This window comes from Carlito syrichta, unplaced genomic scaffold (genome assembly GCF_000164805.1).
Source record: "Carlito syrichta isolate Samal-C Ts95f unplaced genomic scaffold, Tarsius_syrichta-2.0.1 Scaffold302330, whole genome shotgun sequence".
NCBI classification, from domain to species: domain Eukaryota; kingdom Metazoa; phylum Chordata; class Mammalia; order Primates; family Tarsiidae; genus Carlito; species Carlito syrichta.
The window spans coordinates 56,967-83,791 of record NW_007246426.1 but is presented as its reverse complement, the minus strand read 5'-3'; the positions used below and the strand labels follow the sequence as shown (position 1 = coordinate 83,791).

At 38.1% G+C, this 26,825-nt stretch overlaps 1 protein-coding gene across 1 annotated transcript in view; it reads right to left on the bottom strand.

The window, feature by feature from the left end:
• The window catches only part of RPAP2 (RNA polymerase II associated protein 2), an 87,472-nt gene that overhangs the window by 17,640 nt on the left and 43,007 nt on the right, over positions 1 to 26,825 (bottom strand). The window contains 1 exon segment of the mRNA XM_021711514.1: positions 20,679 to 20,747. Within this exon segment, the coding sequence (XP_021567189.1) occupies positions 20,679 to 20,747 (69 nt within the window).

Genomic DNA, 26,825 nt, shown 5'->3' with positions numbered 1-26,825 from the left:
ATTTTTTGATTTATTGTAGAGATGAGGTCTCGCTGCCCAGGTGGGTCTCGAACCCGCGGGCTCAGGCAATCCACTCACCTCAGCCTCCCAAAGGCGCGGGATTACAGGCTGAGCCACCGAGCCCGGCCAAAATACATTTTTTTAAGTGGGAAAAAAATTATCCTTTCCTGAATAATTCTAGGTGATATTTTCAAAGATCACATCAAGCACCTGCCCGAAATGATATAGTACAGATATCCCCAAACCTGACTCTCAGAACTGAGCTGAAGCCTGTAACCCCAGCACTTTGGGAGGCTGAGACAGGAGGAGTGCTTGAGCCCAGGAATCCGAGACCAGTCTGGGGAACATAATGAGAACTCATCTACAAAAAATTCAAAAATTAGCCAGGTGTGGTGGTGTGTGCCTATGGTTCCAGCTACTTGGGAGGCTGAGGTAGAAGGACCACCTGAGTCCAGAGGCTGTAGAGAGCCATGATTGTGCCACTGTATTATAGACTGGGCAACAGAGTGAGACACCAACTCAAAACAAAAACAAAAACAAAACAAAATGATGACAAGAAAACTGAGCAGAAGCAATAACTCTCTCTTAGAGAGATTTTCCTTAGTGTTCACAGTTGATTTCCAAACTTGCAGAATCAAACTGGTAGGCTGTTATGACACTGAACAACACCCCTCATACTCAACATAATCTCATGGGAAGAAAAAGCTGTGAGAATGTGTATGTGAGTAAATGTCACCAGAAAGTATGCTGCTCTATGGTTTGGGGTTGGAGGAAGGGACAGGAAGTAAAAGGCCACACACTTTTCTGTACCTGTCAGATTTGAGAAATTACTGTGTTCACACAGAGTTCTGCAGCAGCAGGGAAACCCGTTCTGCTGATTACCACGCATAAAGGTGATGAAGATGCAAAGGCTGCTAAAATGTAACACTGGGCTTAAAACAACTTTTTTTTAAACACTTACTCTCTCATCTGCCAGAAGTTAGGGCTGGGAAAGAGAAGGTAAGGGGACTATTTCTGGTAAAGAGACATATCTTCAATATTTACATGCACAGGCACTATGCTAATCACTTTATCAATTAAAATAAATAGATTTTTATAATACCTGACACCTTAGGGGCTTAGAATCAAACAAAGGTAAAAGCCTTCTGGGACATTATTAAATGTCTTAGGTAACTGAAGAACCTAAAAGATGAGGTCTAACTGCATTTTATGACGCTATACCACTTAATTCCTTCAAGTGTAATTTAGTCTCAACCTATCCAGCTAATTTCCTTTATTTAAAAAAACTAAAAAAAAAATTTTTTTAAGAGATGAAGTCTTGCTATGTTGCACAGGCTGGCCTCAAACTCCTGGACTCAAGCAATCCTCTCGTCTTGACCTCCCAAAGTACTGGGATTACAGGCGTGAGCCACCACACCCAGCCTATCCTTCTATCCATTTTTCTTTCCATTCATCCATCTTTCCCTCCTTCCTTTTTTAAAAATTTTTTGTAAAGATGGGGTCTCGAATTCTTGGGCTCAAGCAGTCCTTCTGCTTTAGCCTCCCAAAGTGCTGGGATTACTGGCATGAGCCACCATACACAGCTTCTGATTTCCTTTTGACAGCTGAAGTACCTGAGGCTTTGAAGAGGGTAAAGGATTTACTTAGGTCATGCAGGCAGGCAGTGCTAAGAATGGTTATCTTTATCACAAAGGTTTCTTGCTTATTTGCTTATCTATCCAATCCCACTACTCCTTTCCTCTCACATGGCAGTTAACAATTGTCACCTTATCCATATTTTGTCTTCTAAAAAATGAGTTGAGATTTTCCCTTCTCTATAAGAACATGTGCTAAATGATAAAGGATTAACCCAAAACACCTCTCTGCACAACCATGCACTCAAAACTGAAGCAAAGAAGAGCTGTGACCAATGGCACAAAAGGTTAAAATGCCATCTATTTTCAGAAATCTGAGGGCTCATACAAACCCCAGACAGTCTGCAAAATGCCTCTCTCAGATATTGAAAAAAAATTAGAGTATATACTTTCACATTGAGTTTTACCTGTATAGTCAAGGCTCCTTAGCATGCAAGTAGTTACAATTTCATATTTAACATTAACCCTTTCTCCACCTTAATTGTTTCTTGAGGAAAAGGCAGAGGACGATTCAAGTCTTTCAGGGAGCCTCTGGAAACATCTGTCTAATCTAATCTGGCTTCCTCCCCAAAGTAACACAACAGCCACCTGGGCACAGGGAAAAAACCCGTCACTCTGACGAACAGCTTTTTTTCCCCCCCACAAAATAACATGGACTATGCGATGTGAGTAACTACTTCATGATACTTTCCTAAACTGCTGCTGTTGATTTTTTTCAGTAGAGTAAACATGGCTTTACAATGGTCAAGAAAACAACTGCTCAGAGGTCAGAGCTGAGTTTAAAATTCAGACATTTAAGAATGGGAGGTGGGAGACTTTCTAAGTTCAAGCCAATAAGTGAGTTTTCTTGAGGAATGCCAGCTATTTCCAGTTGTTCCCTTTGATCTCAACGACTTAATCAAACATAAGTAGCTATAGTGATTTCCAAGTTTGTAAAAAAAAAAAAGTGAGACTAACATTTTGGTCTTCAAATTTTCTGTGAAGTTGAAGCAAGTGTTAACTCCATGTGAGGCTCAAGTGACTTTCTTAAGATCATGTAAGTCAGTAAAACATGAGCAAATAACCCCAAAAGCACTCCCACTAATCTACATTTCTAACCACTAGACCACACAAGTTCACATGTCTGATTCATTTTAAGAACTGAGTAGATCTTATGATTTTCAGAAGCCCATTGTATCTGCTCTTCAAAAAATTTTTGAAATCTGCTATAAAAAATAAAACATGCAAATGAAAACTGACAACTCTCTTCCAATTCATCCTTTCTCTGTGATAGTGGAAAAGGAACCTCCTAACACCTCGTTAACTAACAAAGACTACCTCTAAACCAAGCAAATCTTGGTTAACTGATTTAGCATTTGTCTTCTTAGCATACCTGGAGCATTAGAAGTAAGACAGTGGTTCTCCATTCTATCTGCACAAAATACAATCACTTGGGGAACTTAAAAAATACTTATGTCTAAGCCCCACCCAAGACCAGTGAATCAAGATCTTTGAATCAGCCATTAGATGCAGTGGCCGCTCCCGGCCACCGCAGCCTCAACCTGCTGGGCTCCGGCGATCCTTCCTCCTCAGCCTTCCGAGTAGCTGGAATTACAGGCATGCGCTACCATGCCCAGCTGATTTTTTGATTTATTGTAGAGATGAGGTCTCGCTGCCCAGGCGGGTCTCGAACCCGTGGGCTCAGGCGATCCACTCACCTCAGCCTCCCAAAGGCGCGGGATTACTGAGCCACCGAGCCTGGCTCAGCCATTAGTATTTTTAAAAAGCTCCCCATGTGTAGCCAGTGTTGAGAATCTCTGAAAAATTTTTGAATTGTACAGTTTTTAAATTTGTAGAGTTCAGATCTTCTGTTACACTTGTTAACTACACTGTTGGAAGAAATTGAACGTAAAGAAAATGAGATCTTTACATAAATAACTGTGTGAAAAGCAGAAGATAATGTAGTTCAAAAGAGAGAACTTATTTATGGGAGTTTATACATGGAAGGTATTATTTCTACCTGAAGGTAGTTAAGAAAGGCTTCTAAAGAGGTAGTGCACATTTGATCTAGACCCTGAAGGCTAGGATAGACAGATATGGAAAGGAAGGGCGTTTCAAGCACAGGCCACAGTGCTATCAAGGTGCTTATGGGGGAAATGGACAGTGGATACAATGCAAAAAGCATAGGTGATAAATGAGATCAGCAGGCAAGTTGGGGCTACTTCAGGAGGGCCTTGAATTTCATGCAAAATTATGTGGCAGGAGCTGGGAAGTCACTTGGTTTCGAAACAAAGGCTTGCCCTGGCCAGAGTTAAGCTTTAGTGAGATATTACAGCTGGAGGTGGATGGATTAGTTGAGTAAAGAGCCACATGGCAAGGAGACCTGTTTGGGAAGGCTGTACTGTAACTACAGCAGTCTAGCCAAGTAATGAAGGCCTAGTGTGGGTTAGATGCAGTGAAAACAGAGAAAAACAATTGTATAAAGTTACAGGCTGGGTGTGGTTGCTCATGCCTGTAATCCCAGCACTTTGGGAGGCTGAGACGGGAAGATTGCTTGAGCTCAGGTGTTTTAAACCAACCTAGACAACATAGCAAGACCTTGTCTCTACAAAAAAGTCAGCTGGACATTGTGGTGTGTATAGCCCCAGCTAATCGGGACTGAGGTGGAAGGATTGCCTGAGCTCAGAAGGTTGAGGCTGCAGTGAACTGTAATTGTGCCACTGCACTCCAGTCCAAGCAAATGAGTGAGACTCCAACTCAAAAAAAAAAAAAAAAAAAAAGTTACAAAGGCAGAACTAAAACAGCTGATTAGATATGGGAAATAAAAAATAAGAGAAGTATAATTCTGGGTAACTAGGAAGATGCAAATGCCACCAAAATAAATAGGGAACATTTGAAAGGGAAGATGAGCTCAGTTTCAAATTTGAGAGTTTGAAATGCCTGAGGGCTATCCAGAAAGAGGTGCCTAGTAAAAAAGATACAATTTTGGTCGGCAACTTAGGAGAGATGTCAGAGCTGAAGATACATCATAAATCCATGGTCTCTAGTCTCATCTGGGCACTTAAAGTCACTTGTCAATTTTCTCTTGCTATTGGCTAGCTCCTTTTCTAGCTCTTCTCAATGACTACCCCTTTGCCATTCTAGTTGGCCCCTGAACAACACAGGGGTTAAGGGTGCTGACCCCCTTGTGCAGTTGAAAATCCACATATAACTTTTGATTCCTGTAAAATATAACTGCTAATAGCCTCCTGTTGACTGAAGTCTTAGGGATAACATAAACAGTCAACACATATCGTGTATATGTATTGTATATTGTATTCTTCTTTTTCTAAATTTGAAAAAGTGTATCAGCAAGAAGAAGACAGCAAAGAAAGGGCAAGCAAAAGTTTTATACCAGAAAGGTACAGGCAAGCCTCTCAAAAAAAGTACTCTGCACGTACTCTTTTTTTTTTTTTTTTTGAGTTGGAGTCTCACTCTGTCACCCAGACTGGAGTGCAGTGGCCACTTCTGGCCACCGCAGCCTCGACCTGCTGGGCTCCGGCGATCCTTCCACCTCAACCTTTCAAGTAGCCGGAACTACAGGCGCACGCTATCACACCCGGCTGATTTTTTTTACTTATTGTAGAGATGAGGTCTCGCTGCCCAGGCGGGTCTCGAACCTGCGGGCTCAGGCAATCCACTCACCTCAGCCTCCCAAAGGTGCGGGATTACAGGCTGAGCCACCGAGCCCGGCATGCATGTACTCTTACGATAAAGTCAGCTAGAGAAAAGAAAATGTTAAGAAAATCATAGGGAAGATGAAATATGTTTACTACTCATTAAGCGGAACAGTCTTGCTGTCTCAGGGATGGCAAAGGCAGAGGAAAATCTGCAAGTGAGTGCTCCTGCCACAGTTCAAACCTGTGTTGTTCAAGGGCCAACTATATTGTCACTTTTTACACAACCTGAATCTCTTTCTTCTTAGAGCATAACCTCATATCCTACTCCATTGAAAAATGAAGTTGTCAGGCATGGTATAAAAATTTCTCCATCCTACTTATTAACTTATCTGCAGCTATGCCATTCTTCACGTCTCAGAAGATTTAGTACTTCTCTCCTGTTCATGGTTCCATCTGCCTGTGCCCATGATCGCATTTCTTTGTGCCTCCTCAGAGACCTTGTCCTGTCATGTGTGTCCCCACTACCCTGCCCTTGGGTTCAAATTATTTTCTTTATTGGTTCCTTCTCCATACCCTACAAAAATGCTTAAGTCTCTTTATCTCCAAAACAAACTGTTACTGTTCAGAGAAGTTTACATTCAGACTCCACTTCCTTATTTTAAATTGGGATACAGAGGTTCATATACTCCCTCACATAATTCAAAAAAGTTTTTATTTTCATTTTTTTAAATGTGTAATTTTTTTCTGGGGAAATAATATGTATATTTACTTCTGCTTTCAATGTATAACCATATAACTCAATGTATAACCTTAGCTGCAGAGAATTAGTTGGTGGTCTTTAATTTTACAGGATAGAGAATTTGGTTTTGGAGCATGTAAAAAGTTATATGTCTTTGTGTTTTAAATGAGCAATATTTTTCTCTGCACTGAAACTAGAGGAATACTAGCTATAACTTGGCAGCTGCTTTATTCTCATGAAACATTTTGCTATGTAGCTGATTTGTTACTCACTGCAATTAAAAACCTCCAGGTGATGAAAAATATTATAATGTGGGAACTGAAAAACTCACTGGAAAGAAAATCAGTAAATACATGAAACTGAAATAGTCCAAGAGATTCAGTTACTGTAATATGATTTCACCACCATAGAAACTGCAGGTGTTCACCAAGCAGTTTGGAGCAGTTTCCAAATGCTTCTGCTACAGTGGAATTTTCTGTATTAAGCCTTGTATATTTTCATATGTTCTCCTGTCTTTTAAAGCAGAATATGCCTCAGCTGTACTAAAATGACAGTCAACTCCCAAACTCCTAAAATAAATGGGGGGATAACACAAACAGCTAGTAGTAAGAACCAGAAAATTCCAAGCTCAGTTTCACCCTTTGGCTCTTATAATCTACTCTATAACTTTGTAAAATTATTTAAGCAAGGAGAAAAATGGAAGCACTTGAATACTGCCTCTGAGAACCACAGGATTTTACTGTTTACTAAAATTATCAGAATTGAGAAAAGTCAGAGGAAGAATATTTAAAAGTTGTCAAGTCTCTATAATATACAATCTAAAAGGAAGTGTTTAAAGACAACAGAGGGAAAAAACATACTAGGTGATCAGAATCTTGAATCTAATAAGCACTTTTAATGCAACTGGGAATAATAATTTCTGCTCCTAATAACTTTCATTCAAGTTTGTAAGACTATTTTATAAAATACATTCGATTAAACTAGTTAAAGGAAGAGTTTGCCTCTTGAGTAAAAAACTTCCATTAAGACACATTAATATTTGATAAATGCTTCCAATTCAACGAATAAGTATCAACATGTAAAACATTTAAAGAATTCTCCAGAATTCCATCTGTGATGCATCAGATAAATAACTAAAAGATCTAATGCCATATCTACCTACTTGATGATTAACTGCTCGATGACCATTCTTCTATTTTATCTGTCCACAGAAGATAAAACAGTATAGGTCCATGGAAGAAATATTTTTAAAAGTTAAAATGTTCACTAATTTTATAACTAATGAATTAAAAGCTATCACATTTACATCTAACTTTGTGTTTTGTTAATTTTATTAAAAGTTTTATTAAAATTATATTTGCAAAAAATGCCTTATTTGGTTAAAATAGCAATTTTTAAATAGTTACATCTTTATCAGACTATACCCATCTTGGAACACATGACCATTAGAGAGAGACAGTCTCTGCAATGAAAGTCTTTCATTCATAATACTCAGTAACTATTTTTGTTTTTTCACATGCAATGCAATTTTACCAGTGCTACCAAATCAATGCCAAAGTTAATAATATCAACAAGAATTTAATTCAAGTTTCCCACATCCATTCATTAATTTGATTTATTCAACAAATATTCACTGAATGCTTATTAAGTGCTATACCGAGTGCTTGGCACTAGGGAGACAAAAGTAATTCAGACAATGTCTTTGACTGCATGAAGATTATGTTCTGGTAAGAAAACTTTCAAATTCACCTTATTTACTATAGACATCTTTCCTGGCTCAGCACTGTTTACACATTGTTTAAACACAATACTGGATGAATGGAAAGTCCCTTATTCTCATGTAGAAACTTATATATAAATACATTTACTTGTGAACTATATGTTTATGTTTCTAAAACTGATTTGGGCGTCATGGAAGACGAGAAGGCAGGCAAAAGTAAAAAACATGAATATGAGAGAAAAAAAAGAGTTTAGTCACCAGAACTGAATGTAGTGGCCATATAAATGAAGCTTAGAAATGCTGCTCTAAAATAATTCTCCTAGGGGAGATAATTGATCTTTGGAGGAAGGGGGTAAGAATGAATCGGAGCCAGTAATGAAACTAGTAACATAGTAATGAATATAATGGTAATGAAAATTAGTAATATTAATATGGGTTTACACAAGGTTTGGTTCATTCACTTTTGTAATTAAGCACTGGAGTCACAATTAGTTAATCGAAGAACTTAACACATTCAGGCACTAGCCCAGAAAAATACTCAAAAGGTTATATAAATAAATCAGTAATTTTGTCAGATAAACCCTTACATGAGTTTATGACTCCTTCCTCCTCTGACCGTCACATGTATCCCATTGTCCTATTAAAGAAATGAATTGAATTCAAAAAAAAAAAAAAAAAGAAAGGAGTAAAAAATACCAAATAACACTGACATTCAAGACGAGAAGAGAGAAATGTGGAGTAAACAGCGCAAAAGGAAGTGAGTGAAAGGGGTCAGGAAAGAAAAGAGGCAAACATGCCTTTGGTGACCTTCCCGGTCTCCTCACGGGCCACCTGCCACCAGTTACCCTCTTTTGTTCTTCCAACCTCGCCTGTCTAATGTCTCCTTACCCCTGCTACCAAAATGCTCAAGCTTCCAGCATCCTGAGAAGTCTTCCAACGACTCATCACATCATATTGGATTTACCCTCTCTCTGTTCCTCTTTGCTAACCATATGAAAAGAGTGACTGACATATGCTATGTCTGGTATTCCAGTAGCTGTCTACTACAGTAGCCTTTGCAATCTGGCCTCTGCTTCTATGGTTCTATAGAAACTGCCTTCTTGAGGGTGAGCCATATCACCTAACTGCCAGAACCACAGCTTTTTTTTTTTTTTTTTGAGTTGGAGTCTCACTCTGTTGCCCAGACTGGAGTGCAGTGGCATGCTCCTGGCCACTGCAGCCTCAACCTGCTGGGCTCCGGCAATCCTTCCGCCTCAGCCTTCCAAGTAGCTGGAACTAGAGGCGCGCGCTACCACGCCAGGATAATTTTTGATTGATTGTAGAGACGAGGTCTTGCCAACTTGCCCAGGTGGGTCTTGAACCTGCGGGCTCAGGCAATCCACTTGCCTCAGCCTCCCAAAGTGCTGGGATTACAGGCTGAGTCACGGAGCCTAGCCCAGATCCACAGCTTTTTAAAAGTCTTTATTCTGGTTCAGCTGAGGACAACTCCTTCATCTACAAAAAGGTAGTTACCACCTTTCTTGAAACTTAAACCTCCTTCAGATTCCTCAAGAGAGTTCTGACTATATACATCTCAGGCACGCTGTGCAGTGTAAAGTGCACATTTTGAAGTCATACATGTCTGAATCTGAATCCCAGCTGTGACCTTGGGCAAAGTGCTTGTCTTTTCAGAGCCTGTTTCTTCCTCTGGTAAGTGAACTGCCACCACTAACTTCACTGAACTGTGAGGGTCAAATGAAATAATGTATGTAAAGAATCTAGGATGGTGTTTTGCACGTAGTTGGTGCTTAAAAAATGTCTGATTCCCTTCCCTCCCCCCTTTCTCTGTATTCTTCAGGCATCCTTGGCCTGGATATGACAGTTCACAAGGTTCTGCCTCATCTTGACTCTGCATTTAACATCCTCTACCACTGCCATCTCATCCAGCCCAATGCTGACCAAAATCCAAGGCCTCTAATTTTCCTCACCATTCATTCTGCAGCTCCAGTTCTGCATTTTCACCACCTGTTGGGGAACCATTCAACTGGATAATCTGCCTGAACCTTAAACAGGAATAGTCCCAATACTTTCAAAACAGGTATAAAACCAAATGCAACATCTCCTTCAATTAGTTCTTCCTGCCTACTTCCCTAAAGGCGCCAGTATCTTCCCAGTCACCTGTCTTAATCTCTCGATAGCTTGACTTTCCCCACCACTGCTAAACCCAGTAGATTCTAGAACTGTCTTTTGAACCCATCATCTTTTATTATCCTCCTGAGATCTTTTACTTCTTTTTTGATCCTCCCAATTGAGACCTTACTTCTTTGCCTCCTAAGAGTAGTTTGTGTCTTTCTGGATGGCATTTAACACATTCCATTTTTTAATTTAGTTACTTGTGTACATGTTAATTTTCCTCTTTCCTCAACCTCTAATAGGGTATAAAGTGAGGGCAGTAGGTTTGTTTAGTCTTTGTATACTCTACAGGGTCAAAGACATAGTCTTACCCATTGTGCTGCTCAATAAACATCTATTATATATATTTTTGAGACCAATTTCTAAGAATTTGAAAGTTTTTCCCTTATTGGGTAGATGACTGCTTCTACACTTATTTACAGTTATGTTACAGCAAAGTGTGGGTCTAATCTTTTCCAGTCTACACTGAGCTCTACCTATGCTGATTTTTATGGCATGCAAACATATTCTTTAGAAGAAAAATCAGAACTATAACTTTCTAGAGTTCTCTATTCATTGGCAAGACTTATTCTCAGAATAAAATGTAAATGAAGGAGAAAAAAAAGAGCCCACAGTTGTAGAGGATTCTATAAGCAAAATAGTTGTTTTAAAAAAAAATCTTTTTCTTTTTTTGTAGAGATGGTATTTCTCTGTTACCCAGGCTGAAGTACAGTGGTGTGACCATGGCTCACTGCAGCCTCAGACTCCTGGGCTCAAGTGATCCTCCTGTCACAGCCTCCCAAGTAGCTGGAATTACAGGCTTATGCCACCATGCCTGGCTACATTTGTTTAATTTTGTAGAGACAGGATCTCTCTATATTGCCCAGGCTGGTTTTGAACTCCTGGTCTCACGTGATTCTCTCATCTCAGCTTCTCAAAGTGCTAGGATCACAGGCATGAGCCCACGGTGCCTGACCCAAAACAGAGTTTAAAACATTTTTAGCATTAAAAAAAAAAATCAGCTTACAATTTCTTTCCCTGCTTTTCACTACGCTTAGTAAGATGCTAAGGAACTAAACCACTCAACTTTTTCCTTCTGCACTCAGGAAAAGTTCCTCATCTTTGATATGAAGTGCAGTACAAGTTGAGTACCCCTTCTCTGATATCAGAAGTGCTTTGGATTTTTTTAAATTTTGGGATATTTGTGTTATACTTATTGGTTGAGCATTCCTAATTCAAAAATCCAAAATCTGAAATGCTCCAATGAGCATCTCCTTTGAGCATCATGTCAGTACTCAAAAAGTTTCAAATTTTGGAGCATTTTGGATTTAGGATTTGGGATACTCAACCTGTAAGATGTCAACTAAAGTCTGGATTAGAAAGAGAGTAAAGGCATCTTGGGAGTGTTGGTCCTATTTACTTAATGAGTACTCTGTAATCCTTCCACAGAAAGAGTGACTAGCCGTATCATTCAAATGTATTTATTTGCCAACCTTAATGACTGAGATACCTAACAAAGTATAACACTTGGGCAGTGTCACCATGGATCTCAATTTGCAAAATTATATCATTTCCTGTGCTAAATATACTCACATTTATCTCTTCATTAGCCTTTGATATACTGCATTAAAATGCCTTCTTACTTTTGACACTTCATAATTGAATTTACAGTGTCAAGTTGATTTAACCTGGATTTAGTCCAATCACTCATACTGTTAATGAAAATAATAATACTCAATGAAGTTAAGTAACTTGTGCAAGGTTACACTACTAGTTAGGAATAAAAATAGGATATAATCCAGATTGGGACTGAGTTTAGGGTTTCAAGAGCCCCTTGTATAGCTAAAGGTAGTGTCTAGGGTAAGGGAATTACATTTAATAAAAACATAATGTTGGCTGGATGTGGTAATTCAGGCCTATAATCCCAGCACTTTGGGAGGCTGAGATGGGAGGATTGCTTGAGGCCAGGAGTTTGAGACCAGCCAACATAGTGAGTCCCTGTCTCTACAAAAACAAAACAAAATAGCTGAGTATGGTAACAAGTGCCTGTATTCCTAGCTAGTCAGGAGGCTAAGGTGGAAGGATCACTTAAGCCCAGGAGTTTGGGGTTACAGTGAGCTATGATTGTGCCATTTCACTCCAACATGGGTGACAGAACTAGACCCTGTCTCTAAAAAAACCAAAGGAAAAAAAAAAGAGCCTCAAACTCTTAAAAGTTTACTACATACATAAAAGTTGCAGTTAATTGTTTCTTAGTCACAAGATGAAAGTTCCCAAATTTGAAAAACCAAGAGGTATATGAGGCTAGTGCTGTTAAGGACTTCTAGGAGAAAAAAAGAAAGTAGACAAGGCCACACCACGAAGAAGGACGTCATCATGAACTTTCCATTTCAGAACCATTATCTAGAAAACTGAGATAAAAACTTTGATTATAAAAGACTATGACAGCCAAATAAAATAAGATGTTTTTCTTATAACAGATGGCTTCTGCCCTGATCATGTTTGCATTTAATGCTCTAAGTTTACCTACTAATAAGGAAGCAGGGATGCTTTCCATTGATATTTCTAATTCAAAAGAAATAAGCTCTTTGTAACTCACTTTGTGGTGATATATTACACGTAGGTTTGTTTAAAGGGCTGGGTTTGTAAAGACTTTAGAACTTTATATCTAAGTCCTATTTGTGTCAGATCTATAGAAACAGCTTTGTAGATGAGTGTTGGAAAGGCTTTTTTTCTTCACTGTTGCTATGTAACAACTCTCTCATAAGAGTGGCTCCAGCTCTCTTCAGTGCTTTAAGATCGAAATGTAATCGGCCATGGATGTCCACACACAATGATGATCTCATACTCTTACAGTACAGAACCCTGAGGTTGGGGTAACAGTGCCTGCAGCCTCATGCCTCCTAGCTCTCAGGGAGCTCAGTCAGGATGTGAAGATGGCACTGGACGATCTGGGGATGGCTCCTAAGGTCAAGGCTGTGATTGGCAAAAGCTAAGTGCTGTCATCACCACTACTGCCGCTGCTTGGGATGGGGAAGCTGGAGAGCACATCTTTTTGTTGAGGATCCTTGGTGGTTTTTAATATGGATTATGGCCTGACATTGGGGACTCTCAGCTACTTATGCCTTTTTTTTTGTCTGAGTCTCACTCTCTCACCCAGGCGGAGTGCAGTGGCACACTTATGAACTTTAAAAAAGACTAACATTATGAAACTGACAAAGATACAGGGAATTCTGAGGGAAAAAAATCACCATAGAAGGTAGAATAATACTTATACAAGTATTATTATTTCTTTAGAAAGTATTTGGATTCCCATATTATAGCTCTGCTGATCAAGGGTAAAGTTATTTCAATTTAAAAATACTGTTTTTTTATATTATGTTTTTTGTATATCAACTCTCTGCATAAGTATGGGGAGGCACAGAAATCATCTAATTATTGTTTAATCCTCAGTAAATAGGTAAATATTTAAATTTCACAATGACAAAGGTGCTAGGATAGAAAACACTATAAGATAAAGAAATCCAAGATTTATACAAGCAAACAAACATAAAGAAATCCAAGATTTATACAAGCAAACAAACAAACAAACAAAGAATTTTACAGACACTTGGGAATTCAAAAGAAATAGCACTAGGTACTGTTTAGACAGTTAATTTATATAGCTTCAAATTCAACACTAAGAACACTACGGCCTTTGTTTTTGACTCATAGGTACTCATTTTATGTGTGTGGAAATTCCTAGAAAATAAAAAATTGATGTTTCAAGTCCATGAAGGTCTAAAATCAATTAGAATAGGCATATTTAAGTTTTAGAGAAACTATATATATAAGCCCATAATTAGAGGTTACAATATATCTAAGGAAAATAAAAATTGAATTTTAAAAAGCCCATAAAATGACTACTGTGCGTGAAGCAAGACAGAATGACTTTTATTTATTTACTTAATTTTTGTTTTTCTTTTTGAGTCAGAGTCTCACTCTGTCACCCAATCTGGAGCTCACGGCTACCGCAGACTTGATCTGTTGGGCTCAGGCAATCCTTCCACTTCGGTCTTCCAAGTAGCTGGAACCACAGGCACACGCCATCATGCCCAACTGATTTTTTTAACTTACTATAGAGACGAGGTCTTGTCAAGGTGCCCAGGCTGGTCTTGAACCCCTGGGCTCAGACAATTCTCTTGCCTTGGCTTCCCAAAGTGCTGGGATTACAAGCATGAGCCACTGCGCCTGGTCGACAGAATGACTTTTAAAATTCAATCCTTGGAGCCCTTATACATTGCTAGTGGAAATACAAAATCATGCAGCTGCTGTGGAAAACACTTTGGCAATTGCTCAAAAGGTTAAATATAGAGTTATCATATCAGAAGTTCCATTCCTAGGTATATATTGAAGAGAACATAAGACACATGCTTACACACAAAAAAATCTGTATATGAATACTTAAAGCACTGTTATCCATAATAGCAAAAATTGGAAACAACCCAAATACCCATCAACTATGAAGAGACAAACAGATGTGGTATATCCATGCATGGAATATTATTTGGCCATAAAAAGGAATAAAGTACTGTTACATGCTAAAACATGAATGATCCTTGAAAACATGTTAAATGAAAGAAGTCAGACACAAAAGGCTACATATTATATGATTCCCTTTATATGAAATATTCAGAACAGGTGAATCCATAAAGACAGAGAGGTAATTCTATGTTTGCCAGAGGATGGGAGGAGGGAAAGTTGGGACTTAACGAATAGATATGAAGTTTCTTTTTGGGGGTAATAGAAATGTTCTGGAATTAGATAGTGGTGATGGTTGCACAACATACTCATTATACAAAAAAACACTGAATTGTATACTTTACAATGGTAAATTTTATAAGAATTGTACCATAATTTTTAAAAGTTTAATTAAATACAAAATTCCACAACTATAAGGAAATATAAACAAAATTCATTGATCTTCTAATATGGTCTCTAATATCCAGAACTCAATTTGGAATGTTAAAAGAAAAGCTTGGGAATACTTCTGAGAACCAATACATTTCTAAGGAACCATCTCTTTGTTTTTCATGGTATGCTCACAAATTTTTCTGAGGAAATTAGTGAAGGGCAGGCTTTAAAAAACAGCCTGCTGTGGCAAAAAGCCTTAGTCACATCTTTCCATTCATGCCTGGTAGCCCTAGGGAAGTGACTCTCCAGAGTATCTATCTGTATGATGGTTACCTAAAGTGGCTGCCCATGTCCAGTGATGGCTTTTGTTTAGTGATCATGGTCAAGTTGAGCTTGTTTAAATACCATTTCCCAGGACTTACATGCTACTCCCTGAACAACGGGAATACCCAAAGCTTTTAGAGGGAATAAACTATTGCATGGTCTCTGCCTAGGAAGTGGGCCACAGTTCACTGGAAACAGCCAGTTCAGATAAATAAAATGAAAGCAGACGTTTTTGGAGATGGTCTTGAAAGCTTTCCATTAGAGAACATCAAGGGCATAGAACTAGGAATAGCATGAATCCATGTTAAACTACTACAAGTCACTTTATCCTCTATCCTTTCTGAGTAATACAAAGTAAGTATTCGTCTCCTTCATTGGATAACCAAATAATTCTGTGGAACACCACACACCTCTCTCTCCTTGGTCACCCACAAAAAGACATTTGATGCCAACGCTACAATTAACCACAGATCACCAGAATACAAAGTAGTTGCCTATTTACATATTAAACTTGGGTAAAAAAAAATTACATCTTAAGTACAAGCACTCTGGAGGAAACTTGATTCCCATTTCTGGCCCATGGATTACACATAAAGGAACTCAGAGTCACTCAGCTGCTTCTTAATAGCCTTCTATATGGTTTCTCTTTGGCTGCCAGCTAAGGTCTGCACCTTTCTTTGGATTTCTCAGCTTTAGGTCAGCAACAGCACAGTCCTCTCTTGTGTTACAGGCTCAAATATAATGACACAGATCAAAGAAGAATAGGGAAGACTAAGAGCAAAAGGAAAAAAGATAGAAGAAATGGAACAGAGGTGAGAGAGGTATCTTATGGTATAAAACCTCAAAATACCAGTCAAAATCTTATCAAAAAAGCTATTCTGAATACTGTGACCATAACGAAAAGTGATTCTTTACTTTCTGATTTCCTATATTGTTGTTAAGATGGGAATTATGAGGAAGAAAAAAATGAATATATGATATACTACGATACTGCATCATAAAATATACTTCTATGAAATTCATTTTGAGCTTTCTCATTTGGTATAGAAATGGTATACTCATTAACATGCTTTGTGTGGTAGAGCATATAGGTACTAAAATATTTATAGAAGACTATACACATTTATACATGTTTTTACTAAAAGTCATATATCAATGATTGTAGGGAGAGCTAACATCTTATTAGGGCATATTCATTTGGGAAAATTAGAATCAACTTTGTATTATTTCATCACACATCTACAGGAACAAAACCTGATATAAGAGTAAAGTCTGATAAAGTTCAACTGAGATACAAAATTACAACCAAGTGCTTAAACAATAACTCTCAGCAATTACCAGGTAACTTTATTGTATTTCTAATAAGTTCTTTTAAAAATGGGTCAATTATCACTATGATAGCTGTTCTTCTATGTGTAAGGAGTGATTGCGAATTTTTATAACACTTATTAAATAAAAACAAGAGGACATTTTTAAAGGAATTAAAGGAACATTAATTCCTTCATAAACGTATACTACTTAAGCTCTGCTTTAAAAGGTCTCTCCATGTGCTCTTGGCAACCAGTTAAGGGTGTGAATACACAGTATAAATATCAATAAATGTCATAATCATGGCTGGGCATGGTGGCTCAAGTCTGTAATCCCAGAACTTTGGGAGGCCAAGGTGAGGGCAATGCCTGAGCCCATGGGTTCGAGACCCGCCTGGGCAACTTGGTGAGACCTCATCTCTACAATAAATCAAAAAAATTAGCCGTGCGTGGTAGCTCACACCTGTAGTTCCGGCTACTTGGAAGGCTGAGGGGGAAGGATCGCCTGAGCATGTCACTGCACGCTAGAGTGGGTGACGAAGTGAGACTCTAACTAAAAAAATAAAAAATAAAATGTAATCACAATAGCAAGTCAAATTCCATGGATCAGTGAGAATTTTAAGTAAAATGGGAATAGATCATGATGTATTTCCATATAGGATGCATCTTACTGAGTGTGCAATGATCAACTGTATCAATTCTCTATTTAATCACATTTTTTTCTGAGATTATAAGGGTATAAAATTCCCATCAGTATACATTGACAAATTACATGTTGTGGTCCAGATTTTTAGAACGTTAATACTAACATTCTTCACATTTCTGTGAAAGTACAATGGAAGACACCAAAAGATGATTTGCTACGAAAAGACCTTATTTGCTTTAAAGGAAAAAAATGTGAAAATTCAAGACTCAGCTTTACTTAGGATATTCTGGACTATCGTGCTTTGGTCAAAATGTTTATTTTTTCCCCCTTTTGCAAGAATCAGCCATGAGCCAGAAGCAACGTACTAATACAACTATACCCTGGTACATGTATATGTTCTTTTCTAAAGGTTCAAATGAGGAATTCTGAAAACAGCCTTCGTGCATTAAACAAATGCTAGTAATAGCAAAGCTTTGCAATATTCATATCCAAATAGTGCTATTTTTATGATATATCAAATATATCATATTATATTCATCTTCAGTGACTACACCTGTCATTTAGAATCTTTTTCCTAGCAATAAGATGTACAAGAAGTTTTTAAACAATAAATTATGTCTTAAAAGAGTCCATTGGAAATTTGAGAGTAGATGTGGAAGTTTTCTGAATCATATAATTATTAAAAAAAGATAACCCCATATATGCCTATATTCAGTCTTAGTAGCAATAAGCTAAAAGGCAGAAAGGTAGAGTCACTGCACCCCAAATATGTGTGAGTGTTCCCCCCTCTTTATCTATGCATGCCTCTTTGGGTGTCTCCATATTTTTCACCGTAAGGCTCTTTATCCAATGTTGACCCTAATGCCTGCTGTTTCTTTCCCCAATGATAAAATGCCTTCTTCTCTAAAAAGTACTTGTGAAACTGTAAGGGGGAAGAAGAGTGGAAATAAACTGTATAGCTGTACTTTATCACTGTATAACTATATAAAAAGTATAACTATACTTTATAAAAGTCCACAGGATTAGTTTTAACATGATGAATACATGTTTTAATTTTACCTCTAACATGTACAGTAATATTTACTGTAAAAGGATGATAAAAGCACAAAGCTGAGGATGAAAAGGGCTATCAGTTGAGCTACACATTTTTTGGGGGGCAGAAATTGAAAAACTAAAAGGGAATTTCTGAAAAAGAAGAAATAAATAAAATAATATGACGAAGGGGACAGAAGTCTTAGAAGCTGATGATCAAAGAATAAGGAGATGCAGCTAGTGAAGATAACATGCAAATGAGAATGAAGATCTGCAAGGAGCACCTATGGCAAGAGTTAGAGAGAAGTATAAGAAAACAAGATTTCAAAGACAGAAACCTAGGAAGTGACATCTGACTTGGTATCTATAGTGACCAAAGGTTTTTAAAGAAGCCAAAAAGGTCTTAACTGGAAAGGATTTTAGTTTGCCCAGGGACCGAAAGGACTCATGACTAGGAGAAAGAAGGTTAGATCTAGCTCTAGGATGAGGGCACAATGAAGAGAAGGATACAGCCGGACTCAGTGACTCAGCCTCTAATCCCGCGCCTTGGGAGGCTGAGGTGAGTAGATTGCCTGAGCCTGAGGGTTTGAGACCCGCCTGGGCAACTTGGCGAGACCTCATCTCTACAATAAAAAAATGAGCCGTGCGTGGTGGCGTGTACCTGTAGTTCCGGCTACTTGGAAGGCTGAGGTGGAAGGATCACCGGAGCCCAGTGGGTCGAGGCTGCAGTGGCCGGAAGCGGCCACTGCACTCCAGTCTGGGCAACAGAGTGAGACTCCAACTCAAAAAATAAATAAATAAATAAATAAATAAATAAATAAGAGAGAAGGATGCAAGGCGAAGGGCAAAAGGAAACAGTATTCACTGCAACGACTTCAAGACTGGTTGTACAATGTGAAACATTCTCTACACTAAGATGTGTGCGATTTGTTTCTTGAATTCAATTAAATTACTATTTTTATGGGTCACTGACCCTTGAAACAAGAGGTCCCCTACATTACATCCAAAGTTAAGGAAGTCAAATAGTGCATAAAAGGACTAGCAAAGCTTTCAGTATTTTGTGCCACATGGGCGCCCTTATTAAATATCAAACACTAGAGGTTTACTTTTTATATGGAATAATCAAATGAAATTTTAATGGTAGCCTTTATTATTTCACTTTTCATACCTTTTTGTTGTTGCTGTTGTTCCTTGCCATACATTTTGGAGAAGACATGACAACAGTTTAATACCAAAAAAAGTAGGACTCAATATGCCCCCAATAAGCAGCTGCTCATGAAGATAATACTTCCAGTCACTGGCTTAGAGAGCAAGATTCTGAGATTAGTGCTGGGCCTAGGCCTGACTTCTCAACCAAAAAAGTTACTTCCCCTTTAGTATAATGAATTGCAGAAGTACAGTTAAACAGTTTTCTATGAGAGCTTATTAGCACACATATGATATGCTGGGTGAGCAGAGATACTGATATTTTCGTTGCCAGTGACCAAAATATTTACAAATTTCAGAAAATGGAAAGAAGTGTCTAAAAAATTAATAAGATCTGTTTCACAAATTACCAATTCAGCTGGAACACTGAATAGTAGAAATGACAAAAGATTTGTTCTTATGGTTGATAAAAAATTTATATCAGGGCATTCAAGTAAAGTTATTTTCTGTGTTCTGATTTAATGAATCATGTGAGTTGTATCTGGTTGGGTGACACAGATTCTGGCTCATTGAAGCCTACTCTAATGCTTCTCAGCATAGCCATCCTTGGGACAGTAAAGCCAGAATAACATGTCAGACTGAAGTAAAATCAAAGATAGAGAAAGCAGGGCTGGAGATGCTATGAGGCTGACTCACAGCACTTCTTGACCTGTGAGTGTCTGGTAAGTTTTCAATGTCCTGTGGGCTTCAACGGCCTAACAAGCATGAAGTAGCAACAGTAATGCAGTAATGACTGGGCCGGGGAAGAAGTTTGCAATTAAAGCTGAAAAACACTACACCTATTACATGTTTTTAACCCTTTTGAAAAATAGCCGTAGAAGCCACTAGTGGTTTCTTAAAAAGTAAATGAGTGCTAAATGTTTTATATATACTTGTGATAAGCATCAACTACTTAGTTCCTTTAAATCCGTTAGATTTAAAGTGTACGCTAATTTGGGCAATATAAATTTTCTGATGCTATTAATGATAAAGTATATAGAAGGAAAATGAAAAAGCTTTAGATATATAAAAATACAGACCTAAAATATGTAAACCCATTCAATGTTAAGAAAATGGACTATTAAAAATGAAACTAAAGGACCATTCTATATATATCTCACATGGGATAATCTTCTCTTCTAAAAGATGCTAACAAATAGTACTTGTGAAGAAAAAGGTCCTCATAAGAAAGGATGGTACAAGATATAAAGAAAATCTTTACAGTTTATCAAAGTATGGAATTTCACTCTGCATAAAAATTATTTTATCACATAGGAAAGGAAAATAAGGCACAAAATAAACATACATTATCTTCCAAGACAGTTTATAAAATCAGTGAATAACTTTGTTTTTCCTTAATCAAAATTACTCATATTTAGTACTGAGTTAAAATCTGAAAGATTACTTACAATGACAATACCACCACAGCGATTAAAGTCCACTCCGCAGGTTTGTGAATAATATTTCTATTTGTTAACCTGAAAGATAGATCAAATTTACCAAAGGATTACTATATTTAGATAAACCATCTATTTTTAGATGGAATAAGATTTATAGTATGTGTCAAATAAGCACTTTTAAAAAATACTTGTTATATTTGACGGGAAAGAGTGAACAGTATAATAATTTCTCAAAAGGAAATGGTCCAGACTCACTTTTATATATTTATAACAATATTACTACTCATTAAAATGAGAATATAGAACAATGTGGGAAATTAAATTGCATAGCTGATTAAAACACAGCCCCTCCAATAGCATCCTCTATGCTTTCCCCTAATCAAACATTTTATTAAAGCTAACAAAGTAAGCAATTTCTTTTCCTTTTCTTTCTTTTCTTAGAAATGGGGGTCTCGCCATGTTGCACAGGCAGGGGTGCAATGGCTGTTCGCAGGTGTGATCATGGTGCACTGTAGCCTTAAACTCCTGGGCTCAAAAGCGATCCTCCTGCCTCAGCCTCCTGAGGCGCTGGGACTACAGGCATGTACCAGTCTGTCCAGCTTAAGGTAAGCAACTTCTAGTTTTAATTTTACGTCATCTTTTGTACCGTTCCACCTTGTGCTAATCATAATCCATAATGCACAGAAATGCATGTTAGCTTAGTAAATTGTGAGAATAGGTCTTTTACACCTTTCCACCTTGTGCTAATATAATCCATAATTCACAGAAATGAGAGTTAGCTTAATAAATTGTAAGAACAGGTCTTTATTTTAAAAAGTTACACTTTAAAAAATCGGAAGTAAATTTTATCACTTAGCTGTTGATGGCAACACAATACTCTATAGTCATCTTAGTTTCTCAGAAAGATCACTCTAAATTTACAAATGATATAAACCAATAAGAAAATGTCAGCCAATAAACAAATGGCAAAGGATATGAGCAGGCAATTTATAGAGGAGGGAAGTTGAAATGGCCAATAATATTTGAAAGGAGCTCAATCTCACTAGTAATCTGGAAAACTAATATAATAATAATTCACTTCATCAGACTGGAAAAATGAAAGACTGCCTTTTACACACTGTTGATGTGAGCAACTGAACAACAACTTGCCAGTATCTAATAAAGCTGAAAATGCATATAAACAGCCCAGCTATTCTACTTCTAGATACAAAGCCTAAGAAAATTCTCACTTATGCAAGGAGATGTGTATGAAGATTATTAGTGTAACGTCTTGTAAAAGGGGGAAAGATACATGGTTACATTTATAAAATATGAAATGGCTATTAAAATGAATGAACTACACTGACATATTTTGCTCATTATAATTTTAAATCAAAGCAAGCATGATATGACATTTTTTATATGAATCAAGAACAGGCAATACTAAACATTGTGATTTTTTTTGAGTTGGAGTCTCACTCTGTTGCCCAGGTTGGAATTCAGTGGCACGCTCACCGCCACCACAGCCTCAACCTGCTGGGCTCAGGCAATCCTTCTGTCTCAGCCTTCCACGTAGCTGGAACTGCAGGCACGCGCCACCATGCTCAGTTAATTTTTTGATTTATTGTAGAAATGAGGTCTCGCCAAGTTGCTCAGGCTGGTCTTGAACCCATGGGCTCAGGCAATCCTCTCACCTTCGTCTCCCAAAGTGCTGGGATTATTGGCGTGAGTCACCATGCCTGGCCTTTAATACTGTTTATGGATCTATATCTATATCAATATATCTACATCTGTTTCTATATCTATGCAGTCTAAGTACTAAAACAAAGACTGGAATATGAATACACATTTACTTCACAGTACCAGTTGCTACTGGGGAGGAAAGGAAAATGGATTGGGAAAGGGAACAGGGGAATTCATGTCTTCCTCTGTCTTTGTATCAGCTATTCCATCCATCTGAGACTATCTTCCCCCAGGTAAATTTCCTTATGTCATCTTTGCAGTAAGGCCTATCTGGACTACCCAATTAAAAAGTGCAATTTACCTTCTACCTTCCAGCCTAATACTTCTAATCTCGTTACCCTGCTATATGTTTTTCATTTTTTTCCCATACCACTCATCACCTTCTAACTTGTAATTATTATTTATTACCTGTTTTCTCTTGCTAGAGGGCAAGAATCTTTGTGTACTTCACCTACTTATTCCAAGTGCTCAGAACAAGTGCCTGGCAGTCAGTACACATTTAAAAAATTATGTATATTCATGAATATATATAACCAAAAAAATGTATACACATTTTAAGTGTGACGTTTGCTCAAGAGATCAAATGAATTCATTTAATCAAATAAATGCTAGAGTCACCACGCAACAGGCAGGACAGTCAAAGAAAATGGTTACACATTGCTACTATAATCAACTCAACTTCAAAAAGTAATACATAGATAAAATCTCTTAAAATGTGTATACATTTTTTGGCACACACGCTCATATACACACATACACACACACATTTTTTGAGTCAGGATCTTACTCTGCCATCCAGGCTACAGTGCAGTGACATGATCATGGCTCACCAGAGCCTTGACCTCCTGGGCTCTGGTGATCCTTCCATCTCAGCCTCCCAAGTAGCTGGAACTACAGGCATGCACCATTACATATGGCTAATGAAAAAATTTTTCTTTGTAGAAATGAGATCTCACTACGTTGCCCTGGATCGTCTCAAATTCCTGGGTTCAAGCAATTCTCCTGCCATAGCCTTCTAAAGTACTGGGATTATGGGTGTGAGCCACTGTGCCTGGTACAAGTAATATTCTTTTGAATGAATAAATGAAGCTATGTTTTCTTTTATTTAAAAATGTACATCTGATTCAAATTTTAGAAAATGTTAAAATCTATAAATTCTGAGTGAAAGATTTATTTTGTTACATTAATCTTAATTTTTCCCATAGTTAAAAAATTTTTTTTAATTAAAAAAACCCTAGCCAGGCTCAGTGGCTCAGCCTATAATCCTGCGCTTTGGGAGGCTGAGGTGAGTGGACTGCCTGAGCCCGCGGGTTCGAGACTCGCCGGGCAACTTGGCGAGACCTCATCTCTACAATAAAAAAATAAAAAAATCAGCCGGGCATGGTAGCGCGTTCCTGTAACTCCGGCTACTCAGAAGGCTGAGGCGGAAGGATCACTGGAGCCCAGCTGGTAAAGGCTGCAGTGGAGCGGCCACTGCACTCCAGTCTGGGCGACAGAGTGAGATTCCAACTCAAAAAAAAAAAAAAAAAGCCTATACCCAGATCTGTCCTTGGCAGTGTTTTACTTTGGACACATTATTTCATGACTGTAAAACTTTTTTTTTTTAGTTTGGTAAAATAAGGACAATAATACCACCTACCTCACAGAGTTCTTGTGAAAATTAAATGTACAAAAGACATCCATGTTGCCTAATCCAACTGACATTTCTCAATTCTCATCTTTATCTATCTACCATTTGACACAGTTAAATACTCCTTTCTCTGTGGAACATGTTCTTCACTTGGTTCTCACCTGGCTCCCTCTCTCTCTCTTTTTTTTTTAATTTTTAATTTTAAAGATGTGGGGTACAATTCAGGATTAGGTATACAAATGTTCATTATGCAGGTACCCTTGTTGATGAGGTATGCCCCCCCAGCAGATTCCCACTACTCCACTACTGCCAATCCCCCCCTCCCAGCACCTCCCCCCCCACCAGCAGTTTCCTACTACTGCCAATTCTTTTCTTGTTGTCTTACGATAATTGTTCAAGGTCTGCTTATGAGTGAGAACATGTGATACTCAGTTCTTTGTTTATATGAGAGATCACTCAGTATTATAGACTCTAAGTCCATCCAAGTTGCAGTGAAGTTCATAATTTTGTCCTTTATGGCTGCGTAATATGGTTCCCTTTCTTACTGGTACTCTCTTTCTCAGACCTTTTAATATTCATGTGTCCCAGAGCCTCTGCCCTTAGGTCTCTTCTCTTTTCTGTAAACGTGTATTCCTTTGGTGATGTTATCCAATTTTATGGCTTTAAATATTAGATAACTATTTGCTGACAGCTCTCAAATTCATTATCTCTATCCTGGATCTCTTCCTTGAATTCCAGACTTCTATATTTGATAGTCTATTTGACATTTCTACTTGGCTGTCTAATAGGCAACTCAAAACTTAGTACAGCTAAAAGTGAGTTATTCACTTTCTCCCCATAACTGAGTCCTCCTGTGGATACCGCCATCTCAGTAAATGGCTTACCCTAACCAGTTGCTTAGGCCAAAAATCTTGTGGTTAAACTTGACTCATGCATGTCCCATGCCAACCAGTCATCAAGTCCTGAAGAGCCTATCTTCAAAATAGGATCTGATCACTTACTACTTTCACTTTGGTCCATACCATTTCTTGCCTAGATTACCAAAATAGCCTCTTTATTGGTCTCCCTGCCTCTGCCCATCTGTTGTAACTCTCAACTTGGCAGCCAACATGATACTGTAAAAAAATGTGTTAGATCATGTCATTCCTTTCTTCAAAACCCACCAATTGCCCTCCATCTTATTCAGAAAAGTCAAATAATTACCACGGCTATTAATCTGCATGATACCAACCCCCACTCCATACTTCTCTGACCATGCATCTCTCTACTCTTGCCTCTGTTTATTTCTTAAGCCTCACCAGCAGCCTAGATATCCTATTGAATACACCAGGCCTGCTACTGCTTTGGAGCCTTTGCACCTGCTGTTCCCTCTGTTGGATATATTTTCACAGACAGCAGCACAGCTTGCTCCCTCACCTCCTTTTAGATCTTTACACAGATGGCATCTTCTCAATGAAGTCTTCCCTGACTAGCCTAGTTAACACTGCAACTTTCTCCCTCCTTAGTACCATCCTGTTTCCCTGCTTCTGGGGAGACAAGGAGGAGAATGGATAGGGAAAGGGAAAAGGGCATATTACCACATAAGATGGACATTTTATTTTTTTAAAATTATATATTCCCTCTATCCGAATGCAGGTTCAATGAGTGACAGGATTTGTCTGTTTTGTTCACAGATGTCCCTGCAGCAAATAAAACAAAATCTAGCATATAACCAAAGGAGCTCAAAGGATAAGCATACAAGAAAAAATGACAAAGAAACAATTCAATAGAATTTGCTTTTCTATTATACTCAAATCTCCTAGAGTTAAAATTTCATAATTCATTTACTCATTCAGCAAAAAAATGTATTGAATGTCTGCTTCCTTATCACTGTTCCAGGTACCGAAGAAAACACAAATAAGTTTTGCTTTTTCTTCAAAGTATGTCTAGTAGCAGGTTAGCAAAATTTTACTTGCTTTCATATTTTTCCTTTTGCTGAGCAAAAATAATTTCGAGCACAGATACTAAATGAAAACTCTTACTACTGTCTGAGTGACAATTCAAATATGAAAACAGTAATATATATATATTTTTTGAGTTGGAGTCTCACTCGGTCGCCCAGACTGGAGTGCAGTGGCCGCTCCCGGCCACTGCAGCCTCGACCTGCTGGGCTCCGGCGATCCTTCCGCCTCAGCCTTCCAAGTAGCTGGAACTACAGGCATGCGCTACCACGCCCAGCCGATTTTTTGATTTATTGTAGGGATGAGGTCTCGCCACCCAGGCGGGTCTCAAACCCGCGGGCTCAGGCAATCCACTCACCTCAGCCTCCCAAAGGTGTGGGATTACAGGCTGAGCCACCGAGCCCGGCTGAAAACAGTAATATTTGATAGAAAACATTTAAAAATTACATTTTCAAAACATAATTTGAAGTTCATAGATTTAGAAAAATACATTGATCTATCACTAATGAAATTTTAAATAAACACTGGTGTCAAAATACGATTTTAATTAAAAATCTGACTTAGAAAAATATCTTGGCTTGACACTGATAACAGTGAGTCATTACCAAATAAATTCTGATGGAAACTGCTTTACACTATGACAGGTAAATCAATGTAACATTCTAGATAGCAGACTTGTGAGGCAATTCAGTGGAAAGGACAGTTCTATTCACTGGGGAAAGATTCTACAAAGAGCTGAAAAAGCTGCTTTATGTTTAGGTCCTAAAATAGGCCCTCAACTCTGGCTACCCATTAGAGTCACCTAGGGGGCTTTTATAAAATACTAATGTCTGAGCCCAACCTTAGCCAAAGGAAACTCAATCT